General features: G+C 46.2%; 4 protein-coding genes across 6 annotated transcripts; 3 read left to right on the top strand and 1 right to left on the bottom strand.

Annotated features, from left to right (window-relative positions):
* The first annotated feature begins 230 nt into the window (after positions 1-230).
* On the top strand, positions 231-2,675 carry LOC128269461 (fatty acyl-CoA reductase wat-like). Its single transcript, XM_053006929.1, has 5 exons — positions 231-591; positions 736-1,127; positions 1,229-1,774; positions 1,876-2,001; positions 2,079-2,675. Exons 1-5 carry the CDS (start codon positions 382-384, stop codon positions 2,290-2,292), a joined length of 1,488 nt encoding a protein of 495 aa, XP_052862889.1. The 5' UTR covers positions 231-381; the 3' UTR covers positions 2,293-2,675.
* Positions 2,676-18,824: 16,149 nt separating this feature from the next.
* Positions 18,825-20,475, top strand: LOC128268454 (alpha-tocopherol transfer protein-like). Its single transcript, XM_053005556.1, has 5 exons — positions 18,825-18,974; positions 19,064-19,220; positions 19,712-19,819; positions 19,895-20,256; positions 20,337-20,475. Exons 1-5 carry the CDS (start codon positions 18,860-18,862, stop codon positions 20,459-20,461), a joined length of 867 nt encoding a protein of 288 aa, XP_052861516.1. The 5' UTR covers positions 18,825-18,859; the 3' UTR covers positions 20,462-20,475.
* A 233-nt stretch (positions 20,476-20,708) lies between these two features.
* LOC128268453 (pyruvate dehydrogenase E1 component subunit alpha, mitochondrial-like) lies at positions 20,709-23,314 on the top strand. Of its 3 annotated transcripts, none has more exons than XM_053005555.1 (3): positions 20,709-20,831; positions 21,368-21,427; positions 21,874-23,314. In XM_053005555.1, exons 1-3 carry the CDS (start codon positions 20,778-20,780, stop codon positions 22,951-22,953), a joined length of 1,194 nt encoding a protein of 397 aa, XP_052861515.1. In that variant the 5' UTR covers positions 20,709-20,777; the 3' UTR covers positions 22,954-23,314. The 3 variants fall into 3 exon arrangements, with proteins under 3 accessions (XP_052861515.1, XP_052861513.1, XP_052861514.1); XM_053005553.1 differs by lacking the exon at positions 20,709-20,831 and adding an exon at positions 20,852-21,243; XM_053005554.1 differs by lacking the exon at positions 20,709-20,831 and adding an exon at positions 20,852-21,249.
* Positions 23,315-24,470: 1,156 nt separating this feature from the next.
* LOC128278017 (putative fatty acyl-CoA reductase CG5065) lies at positions 24,471-26,556 on the bottom strand. Its single transcript, XM_053016646.1, has 7 exons — positions 26,347-26,556; positions 25,956-26,264; positions 25,797-25,882; positions 25,207-25,690; positions 25,015-25,085; positions 24,794-24,919; positions 24,471-24,717 (listed from the first exon to the last, which is right to left on the bottom strand). Exons 1-7 carry the CDS (start codon positions 26,554-26,556, stop codon positions 24,492-24,494), a joined length of 1,512 nt encoding a protein of 503 aa, XP_052872606.1. The 3' UTR covers positions 24,471-24,491.
* Positions 26,557-27,149: the final 593 nt, after the last annotated feature.

The raw sequence follows: 27,149 nt of genomic DNA, 5'->3' as shown, positions 1-27,149 counted from the left end.
TTGGACTGGTATTCGTTGGAAAGATCCCTATTTTGACCGTTGAACGAAACGGGGGCTGGTGCTAGTACCAGTACACTCTCAAACACTCCGTCCGTATCGAAAGCCTGGCTTCCGATGGAAATGAAGTTTGTTATAAAACAATCAATATTCAATAGTGTGCTTTCATTTGCTCGGCGTAAATTGTAACCGACGCAATCGTGTCCGGCCATCGTCCGAAACTACCCCGTTCCAGCCGAGTCATTCATCGACGTAGCGTCGGATCGGAACGTTCTAACATCGAGGCGGTTTTAGCGGCGGCGACCAGCACACACATTACACCGGCTGCGGCTCTAGCTGGAAAGGGGGGTCTCTGAAAGATCAAGTTGACCGACGTGCGTAGCGATGGTGTCGCGACAGCAGCAATGCACCGGAATACCGGCCGTGTTTGCCGGTGCCGACGTCTTCATTACCGGCGGCACGGGCTTTATGGGCAAAGTGCTGATAGAGAAACTGCTGCGATCGTGCCCGAAACTCGGAACAGTGTTTGTGTTGATGCGTGGCAAACGCGGCAAATCGCTCGAGGAGCGTTTGAAACAGATCACCGACGGAGAGGTAAGTACGACGACAGTACGGACCGGACGCGGATATTCTGCGCCACCACCGACAAACTTCCGACGTGTGTGATGCACCGATTTGATAAGCACCTGGTGCCTGTGTGTATGTGTGCTTGTGTGCGTGTGTTTGTTGTTTTTCCAGTTGTTTGCCGGACTGAAGCGTGAGAATGAAGCCGCCCTGGCCAAGATCTGCCCCATCGAGGGTGACTGTACCCAGCTGCACCTTGGCATGTCCAGTGAGACCGTGGAGCGGCTGCGAAACGTCCAGTTTGTGTTTCATGCTGCCGCGAGTGTGCGTTTCGATGACCCACTGAAAGATGCCATCCTCACCAACACTCGCAGCACTCGCGAACTGCTGGAGTGGGCCAAAACACTGGACAAGCTAAAGGCCGTCGTCCACATATCCACCACCTACTGCAACCCGGAGCTACTGCACGTGGAGGAGAAGATCTATCCGCCGAAAATGGACTGGAAGGAAGCGATACGTTTGGCCGAAACGTTCGATCGGGCCACGCTGGAGATGTTTAAAGAAAAGTGCGTTTTTCGTGTGACAATCCCCGGGTCCCGGGTTACGTAACGCTCGTCGTCGTAGTCTCCTGACAAGTGGACTTAATCGGTAAATTGTCTACACACAGATTGACACGGTTTGCACCGAACACGTACACCTACACCAAAGGTCTGGCGGAGCAGATTTGCGAGGAGTATCGTCACGAGATCCCGCTGGTTGTGTTCCGGCCATCGATTGTGACGAACGCCGAAAGTGAACCGCTGAGCGGATGGGTCGACAATTTCAACGGGCCCATCGGGCTGCTGCTGGGTTGCGCTTCCGGCGTCGTTCGTACCGGGTTGGTCGATCTAAAGAATCGCATCAACTGCATCCCGGTCGATGTCAGCATTAAGGCGATCATAGTGGCCGCCTGGAAGCGGGCCTCGATCGATGGGGCCGGCGCGCTGCCCGTCTACAACAGTGCCGCCGCGCCGGAGAAAACCATCAACTACGGCATGATGCTGTACGACGGCAAAGTGCTGTTCGATCGTGTGCCGCTCTCCAACGTTCTGTGGGCTCCGGGTGGAACGGCGACGACCAACAAATACTTGTTCTATTTCGTGTTCTTTTTCGCCCAAATAGTGCCGGCACTGCTGATCGACACGCTACTTCGCGTTACCAGCCACAAGCCATTGTACGTGAGTCACGATCGCACGTCTAGCACCCATCAGCAAGTATCGGCCCCCACTAACCCTAGGATTGTTATTTTCTGTATCTCTATCACCGGCGATAAAGTATGTTAAAATTGATTCGTAAAATATTTGACGCCCAAGTGTCCCTACGCTACTTCATGAACAACGAGTGGTTCTTTGTGAACAACAACTTCAAACAGCTCCAGGAGGTGCTGCAGGACGACGACAAGTACGTACGGACGCCGGCTGCAGGACGATTGTGGAGCAACTAAAAGCCTAACCCATTCCGATGCCTTCCATCCACAGGAGTGCTTTCTCGACCAGCTACTTTCTGCACGGCATGATGGAGTACTACAAGCGAGCGATTCTCGGCGGCCGCCGGTACCTAATGAAGGAGTCGGACGAAACCATACCGGCGGCTCTGAAAAAGTACAAGCGGCTTCTGGTGCTCGACGTTAGCGTGAAGATTCTTGTAGGGTTGCTATTTATTTATTGGCTCTACAACAGGTATTCGAAGTAGAAACGCTAACGAAATCGTTCCCGGAAGGAGCACACATCGTGCGGACATCCTTCAACTGGCGGTGCAAAAGGTTCTGTTACTGAGAAATAAATACTATCGTGCACAACGTCACGCCGGCATGGAGCAGGCCGGACCTTGTGGCGTTCCTAGACCACAACGTTAAAAATCCACTTCCCGGTACCGCAATCGAACACTCAACTTACAATTTCCCACCGTGAATCCGTGAAAACGTGGAGCGACTTTTAGAATCGTTAATTGGTATGCAAATCGATCGCCAGCGAGTCTTCGCTGGCCTACGGTTCGCGCGCGTGAATTGCCAATGAGGACGCAAGCAGTAAACCGCATCCGTAGAACGTCGCTTATCTAACTACGGGCGCTAAACAGTGCTCCGTATCCCCCGTGCCAGTGCCCTCGGTTGTTGCGTATACGGGTTGACTATTATTTCTAGCAAACTAGTTAGATTCCATTTGCATTTTGTACGATTCCACACTGTTTTTGGAGCTCGGGACCGGGACCGGCACCGCTCGGGAACGGTTTTTCGGAAACTCTCCCGGGCTGAAACGACGCCAAAGCAACATTCATGCCTCGCTGCGGTCGCTGTGTGCGTCATTCCGGCATCCTTCAATACCTCGAAGATGTTTCACTACGCTCGGCTATCTTGTGCTTAGAACACTTGCGTCACTCGCAAAACAACACACCGCATTCGCACCAAAATTTGCCAAACTACGCAAAACAATTAAAATTTTGCAATTCAAACTCTAAACCCTTTTTTAGGCGTACTTAGCTCTTAACTGATCATTTAAAAGATTATGTTTAACGGATGGAATAGGAATTTAACATAGTCCAATGTTTGATTTGGTGGTAACGTTGGTTTGTGATTCCCGTTACCACATAATCGTCGAGAACGGTCATGTCATGTGGCTGTGACTCGAGTATGATGGTAAATCACAGTATGATCATAAATCAGTTGATGATAAATTTATTACACACATTTTACATCCTCACTCGCGTACCAAACGAATTACTGCATCATCGCGGTCCACCACGTGCCTTGCGAAGACAGCGACCGGCCATTCGGAAAATTGCGAAACGCAGGGCGATAAAAACGCGGCCCGCGTATCAACGATTTACGCGATGGATGGATTAAACACGATTTAAAGATTTATGCTTTGGCCGCACATTCATCAATCAATCCGAATTGTGCGCCCTACGATGGCGCGCTGAAAGGTTTCGGAAAGATTCGCAAAACTGCACCCAAAGTCCGGTAGATTTTTGTAAAAGTTTTTATTTTTCGGAAACAGGCCCTGAAGCAGGTTGATGGAGGTCTAGGTGTTTTTTTAACATGGTTTTTGCTCATCCTAATTGTGCCACGATTATGTTTTGCTTGCTTCCGCTTTTCACGCTGCTGCATCCCTTAGTCGCGAGTCCCATGGTTGCGCCCCCACGGAAGCGCCACACCAATTATATGACTGCTTTGTTTTTTTGAGTTTAATAATGATTGATGACAAGGATTCACCGAGATCAGACATAGTCACGCTCGAAGTGATCATGTCCGGCACAAAAAGGGCAGATTATGCTTACACGGAGCACTGTTTATTTTATCCTGCTTTCAGCAACAACTTTTAAATCAAGCGGTTGCTTACATTTCCGTGTAAGTTTTCACTTTAAATGTTGGGAATTTAACGTTTCACGGGTAAACAAAGTATTATTGCGTCCATCCCCAATGATGTGGCAGGACCATTTACGGTTTGTTCTTTGAGAGCATAAACAAGTAGTTCTTGTTGATCTGCAATACTCTGTAAGGTTACGCAGGTAAGGCCAATCACTAACGTTGCAGAGATGGTCGTATTAGAGATAGAATGAATGGATCTATTATGAACAATTCAAAGTATGTATGGTTTGTTACTTGATAAAATCCCAACTTATAAACCTTTTGTCGATCAGCTAGGTTTCGACACTCCGAGAAGTTGGCTTACATGCTCGGATTACGCTTTGATTGTATGCTGCTAGTTCAAACTTCAGACCTGTAAGCTAAGCACCTAAAACGCATGCTAGAACCATACTTTTCAGTTTACATTCGCCGGTTGAGCGGGAAAGCACGTATCAAAGGGTTTATTTACGTTTGACAATTATTTTTTACGAGCATTTGTTTTACGAAGCGACCCTAAGTGGTCTACACTAATGGTCCAGAGTAACCGGGCTGCGCTGCAACTGGCAATTAGCCTCGCCGAACAACAGGAAAATCAACATAACCTCAAATGTGGAAAAAAGAAATCATACCCGAAAACCCAAACAGCAGTTCCCGGCGTAGTAGCGGCGTCTGCTTAAGCTTATTAGTGGCCAGAGTAATGCTGCTACGCAAATAAAGCAGTCGGATCCAGTTCAGAGATCTCCATGTGTGGGCTGGGTAAACTGTCGAGCACGATTTTGAAATCTCACCAAAAACTCAGAATGGTTAACTAAACCGGAGCAGTTTTCGTGTCTTTCTAGCTACGCAGCTTATGTTGCTCAATTGGCATGAGACAAACATTCCAACAGTAGCAAACCACAGTAAGGTAAGTACGAAGTTTGTTTGTCCTATAAAACTATTTGTGTAGAATGTTTGAAGCGTTTGATGAAGCATTAGAGAACTGGTTTATATTGGTTTAAAAAAGGAACTTGCCATTTTTTACACACAATAATGGGAGAGTACTATGATGAGTACTAATGTAATTCGAGGCCGTATGATTCTGCATTAGTTTGTTGTTACAGTTATTCATTGGTTTGCTTCATTTATTTAGTGACAACAATGAAAGGCATTCAAATTCTCGTTGCATGTGGGAAACTCGTTGCACCGCACCAGAACGTACTGCACACAGTGACGAGTTTGGCGGAAGTTCTCATTATGCAAAGTACCTTCCGAAAGCTGGAACAGCTTACGGTTTTTAAAGTTTCTACCACTATAAAGTTCTCGACCTATTTCATCTCGCATCCGAATGGAGCGAACACCGGAAAGACTAAAGTTTAGCAATAAAACGGACGGAGGATTTCTCATTTTTCAAAAATGCCGGAGTATAGTCGGCACATTTTTTCCCTTTATCCTTTATCTATCTGGTAAGTAACAATGAAGAGTAGGGTGCACTGTCTGTGTCTGTGTGCGAGCAGAATCCGTGATTAAAATTCAAGACTGTGGAATATAATAGTGATGGTCTTAAGTAGGAAAAAGTGTAATTTTCCGCAACTTCAATTTGCGCTCATTCCGGGTTCCAGCATCCCGGTGTAGTACTTGCCATCTCTTCCGTCTAGCCCAAGATAAGTAAACGTTTGGAGGAGCAACTTGAAACGAGGTTAAATAATAATAACTTCACGTTAGCAAGCGTTAAAGAAGGACGTCTTTTGCGCAGGTGCTGGATCAGTTTGCTGGACTTCTTGAGTAAAATCGTTATTGCAGACCTCGATTTCTTGTAGACACTTTGGACCCGTCGCATTTCTGCGCTCCCCGTCCCCAACACCCTAGCCAACACCGTGCAGTGATTAGTACACAAACATTGAAGCTCCCTGCGAAACTACTATTGATCCCAGTTCTGCTGCTAGAACAATCATGCAAAATATAATTGCTCGACTTGCCCACCGGGCGTACTTCTTGGGCGTTGATTACACTTAATGTGTATCTGCTGAGTGCAAGTAATGATAATTTCGAGCAGCGTCGTCAGATTGGGATGTGGACCAGTGTTCAGTCTCGGGCACCAGTTTTCGTAATAGCGTACTAGAACCAGCGGCTCGTAGTAATATGTTTTTCCTCAGAGACATTTTAAATTGCTCTCCTCGGGCTCCGTCATCCGGAATTGTCATTCGTGTTTCACGCAATTCATGCTTTTGCATTGGACAGCAATGTTGTGCCAAGGTTTCTCTTATACCTACATACCCAATTCGAGAAAATACAGACGCCGCGGTAGAAGCGCTACGGAACAAAAACAATAACGAACCACTAAATGTGTTCCGCTGGTTTGGGAAAAGACGCCAAAATTATTCAACCAGAACAAATCGATTGAATTTTCAACAATGAAAAATAACATAAACAACTAGATAATTAGAAAAATAAGTAAACAAAAATCGTATAACCTTAGGACAAGCTTCATTAAACCGAATTATGTTCCTTACTTGGTTGAAACACAGTTCATAGGTTACAATCCGTTGTCTAACAGCAGTTTTTGAACGGAGCGCTAGACATGACATCGGCCACTTGAGAAATCGAAGCTCATTTACTTCAGGGAGAACGCGCTTTCAAGAAGACAGGTTCGGAAGATCGTTGAGCTACTAATTTCGCTTTCTGTGTCGTTGCCAACTTCTTCGAATATAATTGTTTATACTCCCTTTCCTGGCTTTTTTTTTATAAAAATTAAAACGATAAGTTAAGTTACACTTTATTTGCATCACAAGTCAACACAATCGAGAAAATTAATTTAACCGTTGCCAAGGATAAACACACGCCAACTTGTGGTGTTCCTCAAAGCACCTCTGGCTTGAAGCTATTCCATCCAGCCACATGACGGTTCCTCAACACGACGTTTGCTCATTCAATTTACTTCTGGGGTGACCAAACGGAAGCACACTGTGAATTTCGAAACGATGGCAGCATTCCGGCGCATTTAATATTAATCGTCTCATATTCATAAGTCGTTGCTTGTGAATCTCGAAAAACTTGTGTCGCAGGCGAAGACCGCCCGACTGTGGTGTGCCGCCGTAACCAAGTTACCTGCCAGACCTGCTTGCCGTCGTTCTGCTAGCGTCTGCTGCGTTGGTTAGCTTGACGAAAAACTTTGCAAGATTTGTTTACACCACATCGTTTACTTGTATTCGCAACAATGAAGTTCATTTCACGGTGGATTCTCTCCGCCACAGTGACACGCTTTTGCCATAACAACCGCCATGAAAGAGTAAAGATTCGAAAGACGTCGAAAAGATTTCTTTCGTTTTGCTTGATTACCGTGCAGAAATTGCAGCAAGCGGCAATGGCGGCGGCAACGGTGCTAATTTCGCCGAAACCATCATCAGTCAAAGAGCTGTAACCCGATCATGATTAAGGTTTTCACTTGTTTTCTTTTTTGCGCTCTTAAACGGATGCTGTGCGCATCATCCACCTCCGATGAATTCTTTCTCTCAATCGTCACCATATCGGTGGGCGTGTGTGGTATGGTTGATTGGTTGACAATCGAAAACCTGTCATGGGTCGTAATCGGTCGGACGGTCTATTGTACTCCTCACACTGTTTAAACATAGCATGACATGAAACATATGGAAAAGACAGTCTGCCCGAACATCTCAGACGGTCTCAAACATTTCCGAACCGCTTAAAATCATATTACACATTACATACCAAGGTGGTCATTGCAAAGAATGGTTACTACAACAGTGCCCGACACAATGAAAGCAAACCATAGGTTTAAGACAGTGAAAATTTAATAATAATTTTATTTAATAATGTTATACATTATACCAACAATGTTTCACCTTTTTGTTCATTATTACCAAAAACATATCAAAACCCTACCTAATGAATTCGTCCCGGATGCCCTTTCTAGCGATAGTTTATGCTCTCAATCCTCAAACGGTGCATGCGTGTTGGTGTAGTGTAAAAGCTTTGGATTTGATGTCGAGTGCAATAAATCATGAAAAGTAATAAAAACACTCCAAGCCAACTCATTGGCCATTGCTCTTCAAGAGCAATCGTTTGCCGGGTGATTGCCTTAGTGCCCATGCTGTGTGCTCGGGAAGGCGTAGGATTGATACATGAATGATTTACAACTGATTTGTTCGTATTGCACATTTCAAGGAATCGGTGAGATAACACCACTTGCGTGGTACAATTTGGTGCTAAACTCCCCTGTAATTTGATCACACAAATTAGTGTACGCGCCTAATGCGCCCGTGACTGATGAATTAATTTTGGGGATTGATTTACTGTCGTCACCGGCAGGTACCTTTAGCAGGCTCTATTACTGTTTTATGTTTGCCTAGTAGAACTCAGGCTCTATTACTGTTTTGTATTTACTAGGCCAACTTTCATTATCAGATTCTAGAGTTTACCTACCTATTACGAAACACTTTGTTAATTTTATAGTTTTATAATTCAGACTCAATATTTTTATATTTTAAGCCTATATAAAGTGCCTAATTTTAAATGGAAGCCGGCAGAGACACACCGCTTGTGGTGCAAAACGTTTGACGTTTAGGGAATAATCAGTAATGTGCTGTAATTGTTTTACCACGAAACCATTAACCTAGTTAGGCTGACTGATTTCCTTGCATTACGCCTAAAGCATCGCCACATGTTTCATTTCAGACATCCTTCCATCAAGTAGGAGTAGCTCTATTGCGCCCCGTTACTACTGATACCTGGTGAATGGTTCTGTAGAGTCCTTTTTTTACTGTAGAGCAAGATAAACATTGCTCTGCAGCAAAAAGCCGCCAAAATTTCTGGTCCTGGCCTTGATTGATAAGTGTGCTGAACTGTGCACACATCATTCCTACCATTTTGGCAGGCGCCATATACGCACACACACACACACACACATCATCGGCACAATGAAAGAAAGTGATGAATGAATCCTATTAATGCCATTATTAGATACGATTCTCGTTTCCGGCGCCCCATTAACAATAGACGGAGCGTGGCGAAGTCTTCAATTAGCATCAATAATCCCGAGCGTACAGTCGTTTGATAGTTCCCATTCATTATACGGTTATAGCTAATCATTCGGTACAGCGAGATGAGCGAATGTTTACAAGCATTGCTCATCATGTGCCCAGCGAACCAGCGATGGTTCGAAAGGTCGGTACGTGTCAGGCCCATCACGGCACCGCACTTATCTTTGCTAGGTAATCGGTGGTTGGCTACGTGGCACCATTCGATCAGGTCCTTAGACTAATTCATCCCTCGGCAGCACGACCAACTAATTTCGTTCAATTTTCTTACTAATTTACGTTATCAAAATGATTGATAATGCGATCCAAATTGGTTCTACTCTTCCTTTTTGGTGCCAAATACTAGAATGGAAATTTGAAGTGGGCAGCACCAGAATACCTTTCGTTGGACTGCCAGAATCACACGAACTTGATCAATTCTCACTTCCAACTTCAATCCAATAATTTGTTATTCATTACTTTCCTTCCGCTACGGTGTGCTTTGAATAATGAACTGAAAAATGTGCGTGCATTAACCATCGCATAGAAAAAGTGTTAGCATTTCACACATTGTGATTAGAAACTATGTTTTAAAAAAAGGACAAACAGGAATGTTTGCTCACAAATTGATAATAATTCTCTGGAACGCCCCACCATATCGAAGATTTCTTTTCTTCCCGAACTCTCTTCGGTAGACCAGCTCAACCAAAACACGCACCTGTGGATAGTGCAGAGCTAAATCAAGCTTCAGGTTGCGTCATCATAAACATTCTTGGCATGCTCGAGATGTATGGATGGGTGCTCTCGTACGGCAGGTATGGCTTTGATGTGAACCCTTTCGGGGTGAGCAAAAAAAATCAAGAAAAGAATCATGGCGCATCTCTAAGACCCAACACAAATCCGAGTCGAGCAGGAGCGTGGACATCAAAGCGATACGTGATACGTGCCATGACTTACGACAGTACAGAAATTGTGATTTTTCCTCCCACATTCCAGTTGTTTGTAACAATGTGTGGCGAGATGGAAATCTGACTGACTAGCAATAGTCTTCTCGAATCGCACATTCAGTTTGGATTTTAATCGAGCGCACGCTAACATAAGTCGACCGGAAATGACTACACTCTGAATGGCATTTGAAAAAAATCCCTACAAAATATAGAACACACTTTGAGGTTTTTCTCGCGCTCGCAGCTCGCATTTACAACGCAATGTTAAGAACGATAAGAAATTATGATATTCAGTGGCACAGAACTGTCAGAAATTCGGCGCTATCTCATACTCGAAATAGCACAATCAATTTCCGTTCACTTTCCATCCGTGCGCCTTTTTTGCCGCCGGATAGTGCAACAATTCCGCGCGAAGAGCTACCGCATCGTGTGAGATGCATTTCTCGCCTTTCTTGGACATTCATCGCAGGCAGCAGCAACACCGGTTAGGAAGGGTATTTTTTGCGGGCCACTTGATTTTTCCTCACCAACTCATCCGCGGCCCGCTGCAGTCCCACTGCAATCCGACGTTGGTCGGTAGTAGACGCAGCGTGGAACTGATTCATCGAGTTCCATTTCCAGCTGGAAATGGAATCTGGTAAGTTTTTCAATTTCGAACTTTTCTACCACGTCCGCTGTTCCGTCTTCATCGCGTTGCATCCAATGATGGATGACCATCGCCGCGGTGGCACGAACATTTGTAACAGATCTGAACCTCCTGGTGGCTCTAGACAGGAAAAATCTCATTCCGTGGCTCCAGGAAGTCCGTTTGTTGCACGTCAGTAGACACCATTTCTTTCGAGGCACTCGAGCAAGTGAGTGTGCCAGGCTCAAGGAGAAGCATACTTGCAAACGACCTACACACCTGTGGATGCGAATCCACAGATCAGGCACCAGGGTCGACAGTTGATTTTGGAGATACGTACAAATTGACAACATAAATTACCATTTCAGCCGGGCAATCATGGACTACATTATCACACTGTTCGACGACGTGCACGGGGACAGATGTCTCCGGAAGCCTTAAAGTCAGTCGTTTGTCCACCCCCTAAAAACCTTCAGTTAGGAAGTGATAATGTGCGAACCAGCATAGGTACCACCGGACACTACTGTGAGGGAGGAGTTTAACGTTGAACACGATAACATACAGCCACAATTCTGATGACAGTCACATGAAAGTTACTCGATGGCGTGTGATCACTTTTGAAGACTCATATCCATTGATGTTTTATCGCATGATGGAGATTAGGAGTCGTTAAAATTGTAAAAAAGTTCCTTTTCTGGTTAAGTTTGTTCCAAAGCTAGATCTGTTTTTCTAGACGAAAAGACCCTCTAAGTTGATAGTTCAAATAATTAATTATTTTGCAGTTGCGTAAAACTAACGAAAAAATGTAATGAAAAATGTAACTTGACTTTGTTTATTAGAATGTGTTCAAGTTTTAAGGTTGTGTTGTTTGTTTTGTACGTCGTTTCGTAACACATTGCAAAACTTCCGCAATGGCCACGTTCTTACTTTCAGTTGCTTTCTTTCGCTCCTAATGATCTCAATCCTTCTCGCTTTTCGCCATTTCTCACTCTGTCTATCTCTCTTCTCTCTGGCTCTCTCGGGATGTAGCTCTCTTGAACACTTTCCTAATTTTCCTGCTAACGACTTTTGGACTTATTGTACCGAATCGAGCCATCTGTTAAATCGGAGTTGCCTAACAATTGAATTCGATTTTTCAATTTGTGCAAAGTTTATTAATATACGTCTGCCTCGGCCGCGTCCATTCTGTGGCTTATGAGTTCTTGCGTCAGCGGAGTGAACGGTAGCGGCAGCGGAACAGCGCCACGACACACTGTCGACATATTGCCCGAAAATTCGGTGCGTTCTTCGAAACGCCACAGACTAATTTGTTTGATTCGTACGAACACGAATCCGTGATTACGTTCGTCGTGGCGAACGATTCGAGGTCGTCGCGGAGCGATTCTTATACGCCCGCGGGGTCGGTTCGTCCGTCTTCGGAATACCAACCACCGGAAAGACAACCGTGTAGAATACGTCATATTTTACACAAAGTTTTTCCAAACACATTACACGATTCCTATGCCTACAACAGTGGCATATTGGATATACCTTTCTAAACTGCTGCTTCGAGAGGATTAAACCTTCTTAGCGACGTGCACGAAACAGCGAATGACGTCAGCAACGGGTTGGGTTTCAATTTGACGAATCAATAATTTCACTTTCAACGGTTTATTAAAACTTACTCACATTCACTTTCGTGCGTTACTGAAATGAACTTTCGTAAGAAGTAAGGCTTTCTATTCATAACCGAAACTTTTGTTGAACGTTGCTGGTTAGTTTAAACTGCTGAGGATTTTTCTTGAATTAATTTTGTTGTAAGGCTCCATTCTTTGCAGTGGCATCGTGCCAACCGTTGAAATGTGTTTCTTCGGAAATTCTTTATCTCGCAACTAATGATGCTCTCTCTCGAGGGGGCAAAGAAAAGAAACAGAAATCGTCGAGTATCTACCACACCGACACGCAATCGGTCCATTTTAGAGTTCACTTCAAAGGCGCGCCGGTTTTTAAGGCAAGAGAAAAGATGCTCGTCCGAAGGTCAAAACACTATCTACTTTATGCCAGCCACGGCGACTCGATTAAACGCTGGAAAACATAATGCCGTGAACATTTACGTTCGAGAACTCCCAGCTGGCAGTCCCAGCCGTAGCACGAAGGTTAGTAGAGGTGAAGGCTAGTAATATCGAAAAAAAACCCATTCCACCAGGGTGCCCCAACACGGCATTAATTGTATGATCCATTTATTCGCGCCATAGAAGTCATTACGGAGAAGTGCACGCTCCGAAACAGATTTACGCAGGAGAAATATGGTGGCTGAGAAAAAGAAATTCATCCGCCATTTTTGTTGCCCAGCGGCCTTGGTCAGCGGCGAGAAAGATTTGAAAATGTAATGCTAGAAAAAATATTTTGCGAATTTCTGCACCTTTTTTTCAATCGTCATGGGCCTGTCGCCGAAAGATGTAAATCCTTGTCCAATGCTGCCTGGATTGGGTTCGCCGTTTGGGTTCGGTTGACACCGTAATTGTTCGGGGAACTTGTTAATCCCTTGAGCGTTTCTAACAAACCATTCAAAGTGTACCGCTACTATTAAATGCCGGTTGAATAATACAAATTGCTCTTTTTTGGAATGGTGTCCTTGAAAGTAACCTATATTTATCAATTGTTAAGTCAACTACCATTAAGAAGTGCTAATACGTTAGTAATTTGCTTTAGCGAAATGTCCCATACAACGTAACTCCGAACTAGATACTAGTTACTTTATCTTCGATCTAGGCCCCCCAACAGACTGACTGCCGGCTACTTCGACAACCGTTAGAAAGCCTTCCCAAAACACGAATCACGTTGACCGATCACGAAATCAAAATGGTACGAAGCATTTGGGAAATAGATATCGAGACGCTGGAACGCTATCTCCTGCATCGAAGCCCTAGTGCCCTGCCCGTTTGCACAGCTATTTTCTACGCTTTCATTTAGAGGTCATCTCGGTGCTTATCGATGGCAAAAATCTTTACTACCGTTGGGAGACGATTTGTGAACACCCGCCTAACCCGCCCATATTGAAATTTAAATTGATTTGCTCCAGAATACAGAGAAGCCTAGCGTGGCCAGCGTCCTGGGCACTGGGAGTTGAGTGAAAATCTTTAAATTGGGAACTTACTCATCAAGCACTTCACACACGCACACACCCGATCTCCGAACCGTGTAAGAATCTGCACTGGAACTTCTGGACAAATTTAGGGCCATCAAATTATGTTATGCAAATGACGCTATCCGATGTTAAATATTCTTCTTTTTTGCTGGCATTGGGATCCATTTCAAAATATCCACAAAACACCGGTAAAACTAACAACTGCACGAAACCGCAAACACCAACCACACCACCAGAAACAGGATTTGCCTCCAAAGTGCGGGCTAATTGTTGGATAAAGCCCAAACCCGGTTGGGCCGTTCTTCGGGCGTTGCGCACAATATTCAACACACCATCGAGCCGGCGAGCCGGTGATTCCAACGTTGCTTCCGTTTTCTTTCTTAAGTAAGATCACCAATTCAAATTTTAAATTTAATCTAGCAACATGGAGAACTTGCCACACACACGATCGACTGCTTCTACGAGCGCGCTGCGGATTGGAAACGTGACGGAATGGCAAACACCCAGCGGCCGCTTCGATTGCGACTAAATTGATGCAAACGAGATCGGACACTTATCCTTGCTGTGCTGCGCTGCGACGACCGCCGAGCCAATTCGCAGTTCCTCTAGAGTCGGAATACTCGCGTAGTCGGAACACTCGCGACTCGACGCGCCGCGATCCGTTTGCGAAAACCACCGCCACGGAACTGGTCGCGCCCGACGACTGCAGCCGATTCCGGGGGAGGCCAGCATCCCGAGACCGCCCGTCATGAGCATCGTGCGCATACTCACCATATCTTGCTCGCCCCACTCGCCGATGAATGGGTTCACTGCTTCGTTCGAATTGGCGGGAAAGCGAGATTTGTTTACATGGCACGGCACATGGTGCCATCCGCGACGACATAATTAAAACGCAGCCTTTGGTCAAAGGTTGCGCTAGAGGACGCATCTTGCCCATGCTGTCCCCATAGAACCGCTGCTCCACAACCTGTTGCACTTGGGCCCCCCGAGTTCGAATTACTCCGTCCAATGTGTCGCCGCGCCAGTCGAGGTGCTTATTTGGTTAAATATAAATTACTAGCTCATTACATCCTCGTTGCTCAGCGCACCAACAAAAGCAAGACCAGATTGGCATTGTGTCGCCGTCGGAGCACGGGAAAAGAAAATTACTTTTGCATACGAAATGAGCTATCAATCGTCGGCTGCGGGACGCCCATTGCAAACATTGTTGTCGAACGCGGCGGTTCCATATTTTGACGTCAACGCAAGCTGCAGGTCTAACCTTTGACAGTGCCATTTTCTCTCCCCCCAAAAGGCAGGCAGGTTGGCATTACCGATTTCGGGGAACCGCCTGCCAATACTTCATCATTTCTACGGTTGACAGCTGTGGAAGGTAATTTTGCGACACGTAACCGGCGGGCGAACCAACCTCTTCAGAAGTCCAGAGTGTGTCAAGCCCCAATGCGGGTGTTTGAAGATGGAGTTGGACCTAAAGGCTACCGGATATTCCACCCTTTTCGGGGAACTGTTAACGCACTCGACGAGCCACATTTTGGGCACACCCTGTAGATTAGTTCATTTATGCGACAAACTTTGCCCAGTGATGAGTTGCTGTATAGGAAACATCATCTGAACGAAGTTAGTCGCATAACGTTTGCTGCCTGCCCACACGCACACACGAGTCACGCATTTAATAAATAGCCGCCACTTCGATCACCAGCCGTGCTGCTAACGGAAATGTCCACATTAAAGTACAACTACTGTGATATGACCTGTAACTCAGATCACAGCAGAAGTTCCTTCAATCTAGGCACCCTGACATCTTAGTCTGCCCTGCTTCACGTCCTAAAGTCTACTTCTACACGCTACACGTCGTCGCCTTGCGAGTGCAAAGTTAGTAGGTAACTGCTGCTGTGATATAGCGGCGCTAGCGCCATTCTTTACACATATCACACCGGGAGTTCCTTCCGACTTCGGACACTCGATTCCCGCAGAGAAGCTGGGTGATACGTTCACAACACTAGTTCACACACAATCAAACAAACACACAGGCAGCAAAGGCTCAGCGACTTGGGATACGAGTGTTCGGTCTAGTCACTCCGGGTATCGACAAGCGACTACTCCGACAATCGCCCCAAGCCGTGAGGTCCGCAAAAGTGCACAGGCCGGCGAGGACCTTCGCTGACTAAGGCCACGGCGACGTACACCTTAAGGTGCTGTCGAAATCATCTTCAACCGCCAACTGATAAGCTAAGCACATTTTTCCGACAACTTATATACGCTTATTGAGGTTACCCGGAGGTGTGTGGTCAGAGTTCTGCCACCTGTTCTGGGCCCGGTAAACTTCTCGGGCTCCACAGGTAGGTGGACCACGCTCGGGCAAAACTGATGACTGCTACAGTAAATCGCAGTCGTTTTGGCTCGGGCACTAGCATGTCCCCTGCAGGTCCGCGTGTGGCCAGGCCGTTTGTGGTAAAACTGCAACCATCTGCACGTATCACATTTTTGTAACCCGTTTGTTTGGTAGTATGTTTTGTTTGGCGGTGCCCTCAATATGGCTTGGCGAAAAAAATCACGGAAAACACCCTGCCCCTGATGGGCCCGCGAACAGCCCGACGCGCGGCAATGTGGTCAACAGTTTTTCCATTTAATCGTTTTCCCGGGTAAATGTTGTGCCTTTAAGTTTACAAAACCCAGCGACAGTGCAAAACAACGAGCCGAAGGGTTTTTTTTTGCTCTGGGCAGAGAGTTTTCCACATAAAAAGTTCACGCCACATTTTAGGTCAGTTCCAGATTCTTTTGCTGCCTGCGGGCCAGCTAGCCAGGCGTGGCCGATGGTCTAACGATTCCGTGTCGTGCCTACCTCAACCTACTCTAGCGCGCAGCTTAACCCGCAAAGGGCGTTCCTAACGGCCGTTTCTAGTTAGATGACTAAGCGCTGTGCGTAAAGATGCGGAAAAACCGTTAAATTTTCGGTTATCGCCAACTGCCAACTGGAACGTTGAGTTTTGAAACCAAAAGAAGGCGTTTCAAGCGTTGAATTTAATGTTTTTGTACGATCATTAAACGGTTTGCTATTACCGTGCAAAAATGTAACATTTTTAATGTGACAATTCGTCTTTATTTATGCCAACGTCTTAGATCTTTTAGAAGAAAAAAACTACCTACGGGTTTAAAAGGCGTACGTGCTGCTGCCGTTGCCCTAATCTCTAACGACAATTTTTTTGTCTGAATTCAGCCATCAAACTCAAAGAAATGTTTTACCAATTTCCTTACCAAATATTATAGTTTCGACATGTGCTTCGGTTTCGAACACAAATGTGTTAGGCCAGGTCAATAAGTTTGTCCAACAAATTACACACTTCTTTAACTATTCATGCTCATTTTCGATGCCCTCTTTATTGTAATAAAAAGCAGTTTATTATCCAGCAAAACGGTAATGTCCATGTGTTGTTCGTGGTTTGCTGCGCATTCTTCACTCTTTTACTTTAATATGTTGTGCGATTTAATAAAAATAATGCAAACGTAAAAAGTCACTAGCTCGACTGTTTATTGTTCGTTTGTGTACATATTTAAATGTATTCTACGGTGGTTCAATACTGAATGATGAAGCGTTAGTTTTGCACAATTCTAGAGCGTGGCATAGCTGATAGGATAATAATGGCAATTGGCACCGCAAGCAATCGAACACAATAAAAACGCTGAAAATCAGCCGATTGTAAATAATACAATGTTCTCACTTGATTTGGAGCGTTCGATTTGTTACTAATTGGCAGGAGCCGAGATATTCACCACCAATCGTTTTACTTCAGCTCTATTGATCGATAGTTAGGGGTATATAAATGTATAGAGACATTAATTACGCTACTATAACCCACACGCGTAAAAAAAAAAACGATTGGCCAACTGAAACTGAAATTTTTGAACCATTAAGCGTATCAAACTGAAACATTAAATAGTGAAAAGTAACGCAATTTTATTAAATTTATTTATTTTTTTTAATTCAGACAGTGTATAATCTTCAAACAATTGACTATCAATAACGCAAGTTTCCCTTATTAAGGTCTCCGACAGTAACGAAAACCAGGATAGAGAACCACGGTCTGCTCGGTTCGCAAATTCCCTCAGAGCTGGCCACCAACTATTTAATCAACAACGAAAACTTTAGTCCAACCGACGGCCAGTTGGGAACCAACAAACTTTGGGTTTTTATCTTTAGCAGGAGAATCTTGAAAAACCGCGGTTAGCCCCCGTGCACTTGCCTCATTCCCACGGCGGCCATTTGTTGCAACATAATGTACAACAATTACATATTATGTGCATTATTTCGCACACACAATGGGTAAACTGCAACCGCTCGGAAAGACGCCGCATCGCCGGTCCTGGATTCTGAAACCGTCTGCGCCTTGTGGTGACTCTTTTCGATCCAGCCACAGCTGATAGTGTAACGCGCGAGAACTTTCTATACTGTAAAGTGTGGATGTGGAACGTGTTACGACGACGATGCAAGTTAACGCTGGAAGTGGATGAAAATAAATCTCTCTACGTAGAAAGTTTGGGATGGTAAAACCCGTTTCAAATCAGGGTTTTACAGACCAAAGTTAGTGCTATAAGAAGCTGTTGTGATAGACAATGGATGGGTTGGCGCTGTTCACGCATGAAATAGAAAAGCTATGAGACAAATATAGTACTTTATCTGATACTTAGCAATCAATAACTCATGAGGGTTGGCTCATGAGGAGTTAAACTTAGGACGAAATATATAGACCTTAATTAATACGATGTGGACTCTGAAGTATGTGTAGTCTGTAGACATGCCAGGCATTTATTTGGTCGTTATCTTTCTTTGTGATACTTTTTATCATAAGATAGAAAGTTTTCAAAAACAATCCATTCGATCGGCTACACGTGAACGGCTCAATAGAATGAACTCTGCACTCGCCGAATCTGTCCGGCACTTGAAAGTCGTTTCATTCGATTAACGCGCCCAGCGTGTATTCTTACATGACTTCACGGGCGATAGGCGTGCGTCTACCCCGTAGATGATTGCATGTGTTTGTGCTGCCTAATCTCCTCATCAACAATCATCATCGTCATCGTCACCGTTGGAAATACCGATGCTGGTGTTGATGCTATTAATTTATCTCTCGAGTGGCGTTCGCTCTTCAGTTGACGTAGGGTGGTTGCGGAGTTAGCACGTTGCGAACGTGTTTGGCCTTCTGCGAGATGATGGACGCTGATCCCACCGAGCAACTTGATCGCTGGCCCCAGGTCGATCGGGGTGGCATCGAAGAGATCAAACAATGGCTCACGACACAACCCCACTTACCGGCGATAAAAGGTAACCTACGCTAGTAGAATCGGAAACTCTGGAGTCTAGAGCTGTCGATTACTTTATCATTAAATAAATCTTTTTCTCGCATACCTTAGAGCACGAGATGGCAACGTTCCTGCACGCCAACTATAACAATCAAGAGGCTACCCGAAAGACAATCGAAAACTACTACACCATGAGGACCAGCTACACCGAGTTTTTTACCGACCGCGACATTTTCAGCGATCCGCTGCAAACGGCGCTAAAGATCGTGTAATTAGTTGATTGGTGTTTTGCTCAATTGTTGAATAAGTACCTCGTCAGAACTGATACCGGCGGAGGAAATGGGGAAGCAACCCCTGTGCCCAAGATGCGTGCTATCGGTTCAGATAGTCCGGCAAAAAAACGGACCCATCCAAAGGGCAGTGCTCATTAACAAAAAAACAAGCATGACTCGTTTGTTTGTTTGCAACATGAACAGTGCCAGTCTAGGGGTGTTAGTGATGCAATCTTCAGTTGAAACCACACAAACACAGGCAGAAGTGCTGCCTAAGCAAGCAATGGAACCAAACAAAACAAACAACCACCATGCGATATTTGTTTTCGTTTGAAAGTTCCGGAATTTTATGCTGCGGTGTTCTCGTTACTGGCCAAAATGTTATTGGCAGATATTTTTGTGAACAACGGAATTAGCTCGTGGGGGGTTCGATTTACTTGGCCATATGGCATCTGAAGCTTTTTTTCACTTTCATTTCTCCATTTAGAATGTTTACTACACTACCTGGCGAAACTAAAGAGGGCTATAAAATGGCATACACCCGTCTGCTCACGTCGGATGCAACGGATATGAACCACCTACACGTTCTAAAAGTGTCCGTATCCATAATAGTTCACTACAACATTACTGTAGTATTCGAGGATAATGTGGGCTTTTCTGTACATTTTAGATTAACAATGTGTATGGATTTATGGATAAAACTCGAAGGACATGCCAATGGGCATGTCCTGCTGTCGGACATGCAAGGAATGCACCTTGGACACATGAGAAAGATCAACATGGACGCGGCCAAAAAGCAAATGGCCTACTCCCAGGAAGCCCTGCCCGTGCGCTTGAAACAAATCCATTATCTCAACGTGGTACCATTTATGAATCGATTGATGATGCTTGTGCGACCATTGTTGCGAAAGGAGGTACAGGAAATGATAAATATGCACGTCAACATAGACGATTCCCTGTACAATTCGATACCGATCGAAAGCCTTCCTAATGAGTACGGTGGAAAAGCCGGCACTTTTGAGCAACTGGAAAGTAAGTAACTCGGAAGTTTGAGGTGGTTCAATCACACGAAACTGTTGGGCCTTACATTTACATTGTGGGTTTGTTTTTAGAATCTTTCAAGGACACACTTTACGCTCACAGTGACTGGTTTCGAGAGATGGAGAGCAAAAATTTAGTGGACGAATCCAAACGTCCGCCAAAGCCGAGGCGTTACATGTTCGGTCTATTCGGATAAGTATTATATAGTAGGAAGAAAGTGTTGGTTTTTGTATGGTGTTTTTAAAATTGGATATAATTGTGCAAGCGAAGCACATAAATAAAGTTTAAGAAAATTTATTTTCTGAGAATTATTTCTCCCCTTTGGTGTCGGCTTCGAGCTCTAGCAGACAAGCACGAGAAACAGTTCCGAAACCCACCACCAGAGCTCCGCGCACTGAATTTTGTCAAAACAAACCGTTTGACAGCTGTTTGCCGCAGAAAAAAACAAATCGTATTGACGTGCGTAGAGGCAACTTATTCTGTGGTAACCATTTTCACCTTCAGGCGCAAAAATGTTCTCAAACGTAGCGAAATCGATCGGGCAGCGCGGTTTGTTGGGCAACTTGGTGAGTAGCGATGAAAAGTAGCCAAACAGCGGTTGTGTTGAACTGTGTTGCCTTTTATGGTACCGCGAAACCATTGCGACTCTTTCTTCGCGCAAGTTTGTTTTCTTCTGATTGCATAATGTAGTGTGTCGACACATCCGAGCTCGCAGCAAAGGTGAAACGAAACGATACCGATAATAAATCCAATCAGCCGTGTTGTGTTGTGTAAACAAAGAAAGTACACCACTGTGCCAGATCGTGGGTTTGGTCCTGTGTCCTTCCTTCATCCAAAATCGTTCGTATCAATCGCATACAAAAAACGAATCGAGCAAAGATGGGACTCTCGAAGTGGGTGAACACAATTTTCCGCGCCGGAAAAGTAGCAGCAACCGCCACTGAAACTGTCGCAAGCAGCGGTGCCACGGATAAGATGGTTAGAGTCGATTGGCCGTGTGCAATAACTTTAGTTCACCCTGACTGGCAATCGTTCGCTAAGACATCAATGTTAGTTCTGTCTCTTCATTGAAATTGGTATTTTTATTTATTAATTTTTTCAGAAAACACTTGCGAAACATCAACAAAATGGATATGCATCGGAAGCTACGTTCGAGACGCGGGTGAGTTTTACGTTGTTCCTTAAATGCCTTAAAATCCCGGCGAAATTCTTTGCCAATATCAAGCAAGTCCTATGCTCTGCTGAAGGTCATACAGTGTCAGCTCTGTCTGATGTTAGAGTTATTATGTAGACAACCTTCAATTACACTTAACAGTGTAGAAATGATTTGTAATCTGTATTTTCTGTGTACAATAATCATAGAGGGCCCACTAAAATGTATTGCAGATTTGATTGAATAGTGCAGGAGTTTCAATGTACGATCCTAAAAATGTCGTACAGTAAATGTTAATCCCTTTATCATGGCTTATCCGTAGGCCCCTGTTACACCTGCTTCCCAGGTCGTGATTTTGGGACAAAAGTTGCTTTCCACTCTATCCTCTGCATGGGACCCCCCTAATATGTGTTTAATTTTATGTTTGTGGTTTACACATAACATGGCCACGGTAGGCTTTCAAGCTGCACAACCTCGAGCAAGGTCCGGCGACGCAGGTAACCGTGTCCAAGGAGGACGCACTGAAGTACTACAGCCAGATGTACATGATAAGACGCATGGAAACGGCTGCCGGCAATCTGTACAAAGAGAAGGTGATCCGAGGTTTCTGTCACCTGTACTCCGGCCAAGAGGCGTGTGCCGTAGGCATGCGTGCGGCAATGCGCCCCGAGGACTCGTGCATCACCGCCTACCGGTGCCACGGATGGAGCTATCTGATGGGAGTTCCGATACAAGGTGTGTTGTCTGAGCTGACGGGTCGTGGCGGCGGCTGTGCCCGCGGAAAGGGCGGTAGTATGCACATGTACGGCAAGAATTTTTACGGAGGAAACGGCATCGTGGGAGCACAGGTTCCGCTGGGCGTTGGCATTGGGTTTGCGGCCAAATACAACGGAACCCAGGGCGCTTGCATCGCACTCTACGGGGACGGTGCCGCCAATCAGGGTCAGCTGTTTGAAGTGTACAATATGGCGAAGCTGTGGAACACACCGTGCATTTTTGTGTGTGAAAACAATGGCTACGGTATGGGTACGAGCGTGGAGCGCGCCTCGGCCAATACCAACTACTACACGCGGGGCGACTTTGTGCCCGGCATCTGGGTGGACGGTATGGATGTGCTCGCCGTACGTGAAGCGACACGCTTCGCGCTGGAACACTGTTCGGCCGGGAAGGGCCCAATGCTGCTGGAAACGGCCACCTATCGCTACTCGGGACACTCGATGTCCGATCCCGGTACCAGCTACCGTTCGCGCGACGAAATTGCCGAGGTACGACAGACACGTGACCCAATCACGTCGCTGCGTGAAAAGATTCTCTCGACGGAGCTGGCCACGGTAGAGGAGCTGAAGGAGATTGAGGGCAAAATTCGGGCTGAGGTCGATACGGCAACGAAGATGGCGAAGGCGGATAAAGAAATTTCGGTTGACGAACTGACGGCCGATATTTATGCGAACCCACAAAACCTCACTGCTGTGCGCAACACGATGCCGCTAAACGAGCTATCGCACAAAAGGATAGGTCCAGCGGTCAATATGTAGGGTGCAAGCATTGATGCCGATACCAGGCTGGCTATGCAGCCTCCCTGCGATAGCTTCCACTATCGCTCCCTGCAGGGAAGAAAGACAACAAACGAGACAAACTACCGATGCAATCTCACTAGCCCAGTTTAATTACCACGATGCGGTTGTCGGTTGTTGCAAATTGGCATCTGTTCCGCCTGCCCGACATGCTTCTACCACGAACTTATCGAACACGACGACCAGACTATTTGCTGCGAGCTAACGAAGGAATACTGTCCTAACGCGCGCAACTTGTATTTACAATTTAAACATCACAAACGGGTTAGAAATGCATTTTAAACAGATTTATTCAATAAAACGCTACACTAATCGTGTCGAAGGAAAAACGATGGATGCGTTACGAATTTATCGTAGATAAATATCACAGCACCGAAAAAGACAAAGTAAGATTGAACAAGTGTCGGATCAATCCAACAAAGGTAGTAACGGTAGCTATTTTTGGTAAATCCTCGAGTTACGCCCTTAGCTGTTTCAAGGTGTCGTATTCCGAAATAAAACGCGCGCTATGAGTTTACGAATACAAATTGTAAATTTGATCTCAATAGCGTAAACACTCACCGAGCATTCGGTTCCATTATGGGGCTCGTGCAGAGTAAGATAAGTATTGCTGAGTCGCTTTGTGGAAAAATGGGTCTTTCGGACGCGGATACATTTGCTAGGGTTCCCCGTACAGGAAAGTAGAACCAGAAAGAACAAAGATCCAAAACCTATCTAAAATGCTACTTAACTAGTAAATACCTCAAGCACTATAATTGCTGCTGAATGTAATGTGCGATACTTTTTTTGCTTTCCTCACCCTGGCATGTATCCACCATGGCGGAAGCAAAACATAACGATGTAGCGAACCGTTCGTCGTCATTCATCCTGCCGTACTCCGTGGGGACTCCGTGTGCATCCACAAAGATGGTGACAGTCGCCTCGAGCAGCACTAACAAAAAATGCCATTCCAACCCACCACCGCCGCCACCAAAGGGAGCAAAAGAACAAAACAAAATTGTTGCACCGCAGCGCAGCAACTGTAATGTGCATTGCAAGGTCTTTTCGCCCGTACCTAGGTGCCGTGTTTGGGATTAATCCGAATGGTGAATGGTGAAAGGATTTTCAGTTCCTATATAATCTTCATTCCGCCAAGGTAAGGAATGCCGGTTGTGCAACCGCACCACGTCAGGCCAGCCTGTTGTTGTTCGGCTATGCCATCCACGACCTGGGACAAGGCACGGTCTCAAGGTTGCCCTTCATTGCCGGGCCATATCACGGTCACCTTACTCCGTCGACGGTACATAAAGATCATTCAACTTTGCGTTCGAATCGAAGGGTGCGTTTCTTTTATTGCATATCCGGTATGCTAACGTCTCCCGTCCCTGCGGGTTACAGGAGGTGTCTCTTCCGATTTCCGTTTTCTAAACTCGGTCGACAATGCACAATGCACCCGAAACTTATTGAACTAAACAAATTTACAACCAGAACCGGAACGTCTCGTAATGTTTATTGCAGCACTACAAGCATCCAGCGAAAACTGTCCTGCAAATACCTACAATTATCAAGCCGCAAGCAATAATCTGAATGATACGCTCGGCGAGTATCATACGTGCTAGCTTCCGCTTGGCGTACGGAATGGTCTCGTCCGGGTCCTTTACCAAGTACCGCCGGATGGTGAGGTACGCCTTCTCCAGATATTCGCCAGTAAGCGTCGTTTGTGGCATGTACCATCCGAAGGATTCGCTTTTTTAGTGCAGAAAGTCAAACCAGGCATTACGATCGGCACAATTAGATGATGAGAGCTAGATTCGAAACTTACCGATCCCGTTCGGTTAAAAAGCTGCGCAAAGCGTTCATCTGTTTCGTTTCGAAGCGCCACTCGTGCCAGACGAAGTACCGCAGGGAGACTTCGGATCCATAGATTCTGGTTTGCAATTTCATTAAGCTGTCTCGGGAGGATGCAGGAGAAGATTGAAAAAAGGTTGAAAAGGTCGAACGACAAACTAGAACGCGCCTGGAATGGGTTAGAGCGCTACTCACAACGGCTTGTGGCCCAACAGTCTGAGTAAAAGATCCAACAGAAGTGACGGCAGGATCATAGTGAAAAATAACTGAAATAAACCGAAACGTAACTTTAGCCTTCCGATGCCATCACAAGCTAATCAGGGGCACCACTTTGGGTTTACGAAAGCAATATCAATCGTTTGCTGACATCGTGGCCACACAGATTACCGTTAAGTAGTACAACACTTTCCAGTCCGTTGGCGTCCCCCGGGGAATCCACAGCATGCGGCTGAAGGGCACCGTGTAGAGGTACTCTTTGCCCCGGTCCAACATTTCCTTATACTCCAGCGACTGCTGGTAGGTGACGGCACTGTTGTAGATGGCCAGATGGTTCGGGCCGGCCTGGCGCTCGATCGTGCCCCGCTTCCAGGCCGCCAGAATGATGTTCTTCACGACCACGTCCACCGGAATGATGTTGATGCGGTTCTTCTGCCGAAGGTAACCCGTTCGCGTAATGCCCATGCCCGCGCTGACCAGCAAGCCGGTCGGACCGTTGAAGTTGTCCACCCAGCCACTCATCGGTTCATCAATCGTGAACAGCACCACCGACGGACGTACGATGGCCAGTGGCAACACGTTGCAGTAATCCTTACACACCTGCTCCGCCAAACCTTTGGTGTAAGTGTAAGTGTTCGGAGAATTGTGCGAGAGTCTGCCGGTCGGACGCAAAATTAGTAAAACATAAGGTTTGTCAAAGGGTAAGGGTATTAGTAAAACATCAGGATTGTAAAAGGGTTAGTCTCCCCCTCGGCTCGTACTTTGGCATCAGGGCGTCAAGGGTGTCGGCATCGTAGCGGTCCACCGTCTGGACCAGCTTTTTCCAGTCATACTTCGGTGGGTAGAGCTGTGCAGGGAGAGAAATGGGGCAACTGTTCGTGTAGTGAATCTTCATCTGGCCGCATCCGGCTTCACCGTACCTTCTCCTCCACGTACTGATTCTCGGGGTTACTGTACGCCGTGGAAACGTGCACGACGGCCCGTATGTTGGTGGCGGTGCGCTTCAGCATTTCGAACAGTTCCTGCGTCGAACAGATGTTCGTCCGTATCGCTTCCCTCAGTGGGTCATCGAAGCGGACGCTCGCCGCCAAATGGAACGCCACCGACACGTTGCTAAGCATCTGGACGTCCTCCTCGTACATTCCCAGGCAGGGCTTCCTAATATCACCGTAAACCGGGACCACCTTTTTCAACGCTTCCTCGTGTTCCTTCTTCAGCCGATCGAACAACTTCAGCCGGTGCGGGGGAAAGTGCATTGAAGCGGAAAATGAGAACGATAGACGGCATAGGCGATCCTTCGAAGCCACTCACCGGGCAACTGGCCAGCTCGGCCACGCGTTCCTCGATTGATTTGCCCCGCTTGTTGCGCATCAGCACAAATATGCGCCCGATGTCCGGGCAGGACCGGAGCAGCTTCTCGATCAACACCTTGCCCAGAAAGCCGGTGCCGCCGGTCACGAAAACGTCCACATTCGAGTAGAATTCCGGCACGGACACGTAACTGTCAGACTGTACCGCCATTTTTGAGTTTTCTCAAGCAGCGATACCTCCACAGAATAGGCTCGACTCGAATAGGCGGTCACGTGAGCCGAATATTGAGCCCGTCGGCCGTTTGCTTGTTTGGTTCCAGGAGCACTTGCACTTGCTCGTTGCACTGCTGTACACCTCTGATTGCGCGACCACTCGACTGCGATCGGTGCCGATCCACTGCGAACGCCACACTAAACCGCGGGCAGTCGAAAGCGCCTAGCTTTATGCCTTTTGTCCTGCCATCATCCGGCTCTGGGCCGCAGATGGTGGCCAGTCAACCGTGCGCCAAGGTCCACCATGGTCGAAAGGGTGCACACACGGAGCGGTGAAAGTGATTGTTGACGGGATGAGAACGATGACTTATTCTGGTGGTGACTTTAAACACACGACCACGCGGGATCACTTCCTTCAGTGGCTGTGGCTCCGGGCAGTCCGTGGCATTGAACTTTCGATTCCGCGGGGTTCGATTTACTATATTTAGCTATCGGAAGTACATATATCGGGGAAGAAATATTTAATTCCTACGTGCTGGCCCTCCAACGGGGTAGTGCCAACTGTTGCCGCTTTCGCTATCCCATGGGGAA

This window comes from Anopheles cruzii, chromosome 2 (assembly GCF_943734635.1).
Source record: "Anopheles cruzii chromosome 2, idAnoCruzAS_RS32_06, whole genome shotgun sequence".
Taxonomy (NCBI): domain Eukaryota; kingdom Metazoa; phylum Arthropoda; class Insecta; order Diptera; family Culicidae; genus Anopheles; species Anopheles cruzii.
The sequence above is the reverse complement of the archived record's forward strand: the minus strand, read 5'-3'. Positions and strand labels throughout refer to the sequence as shown.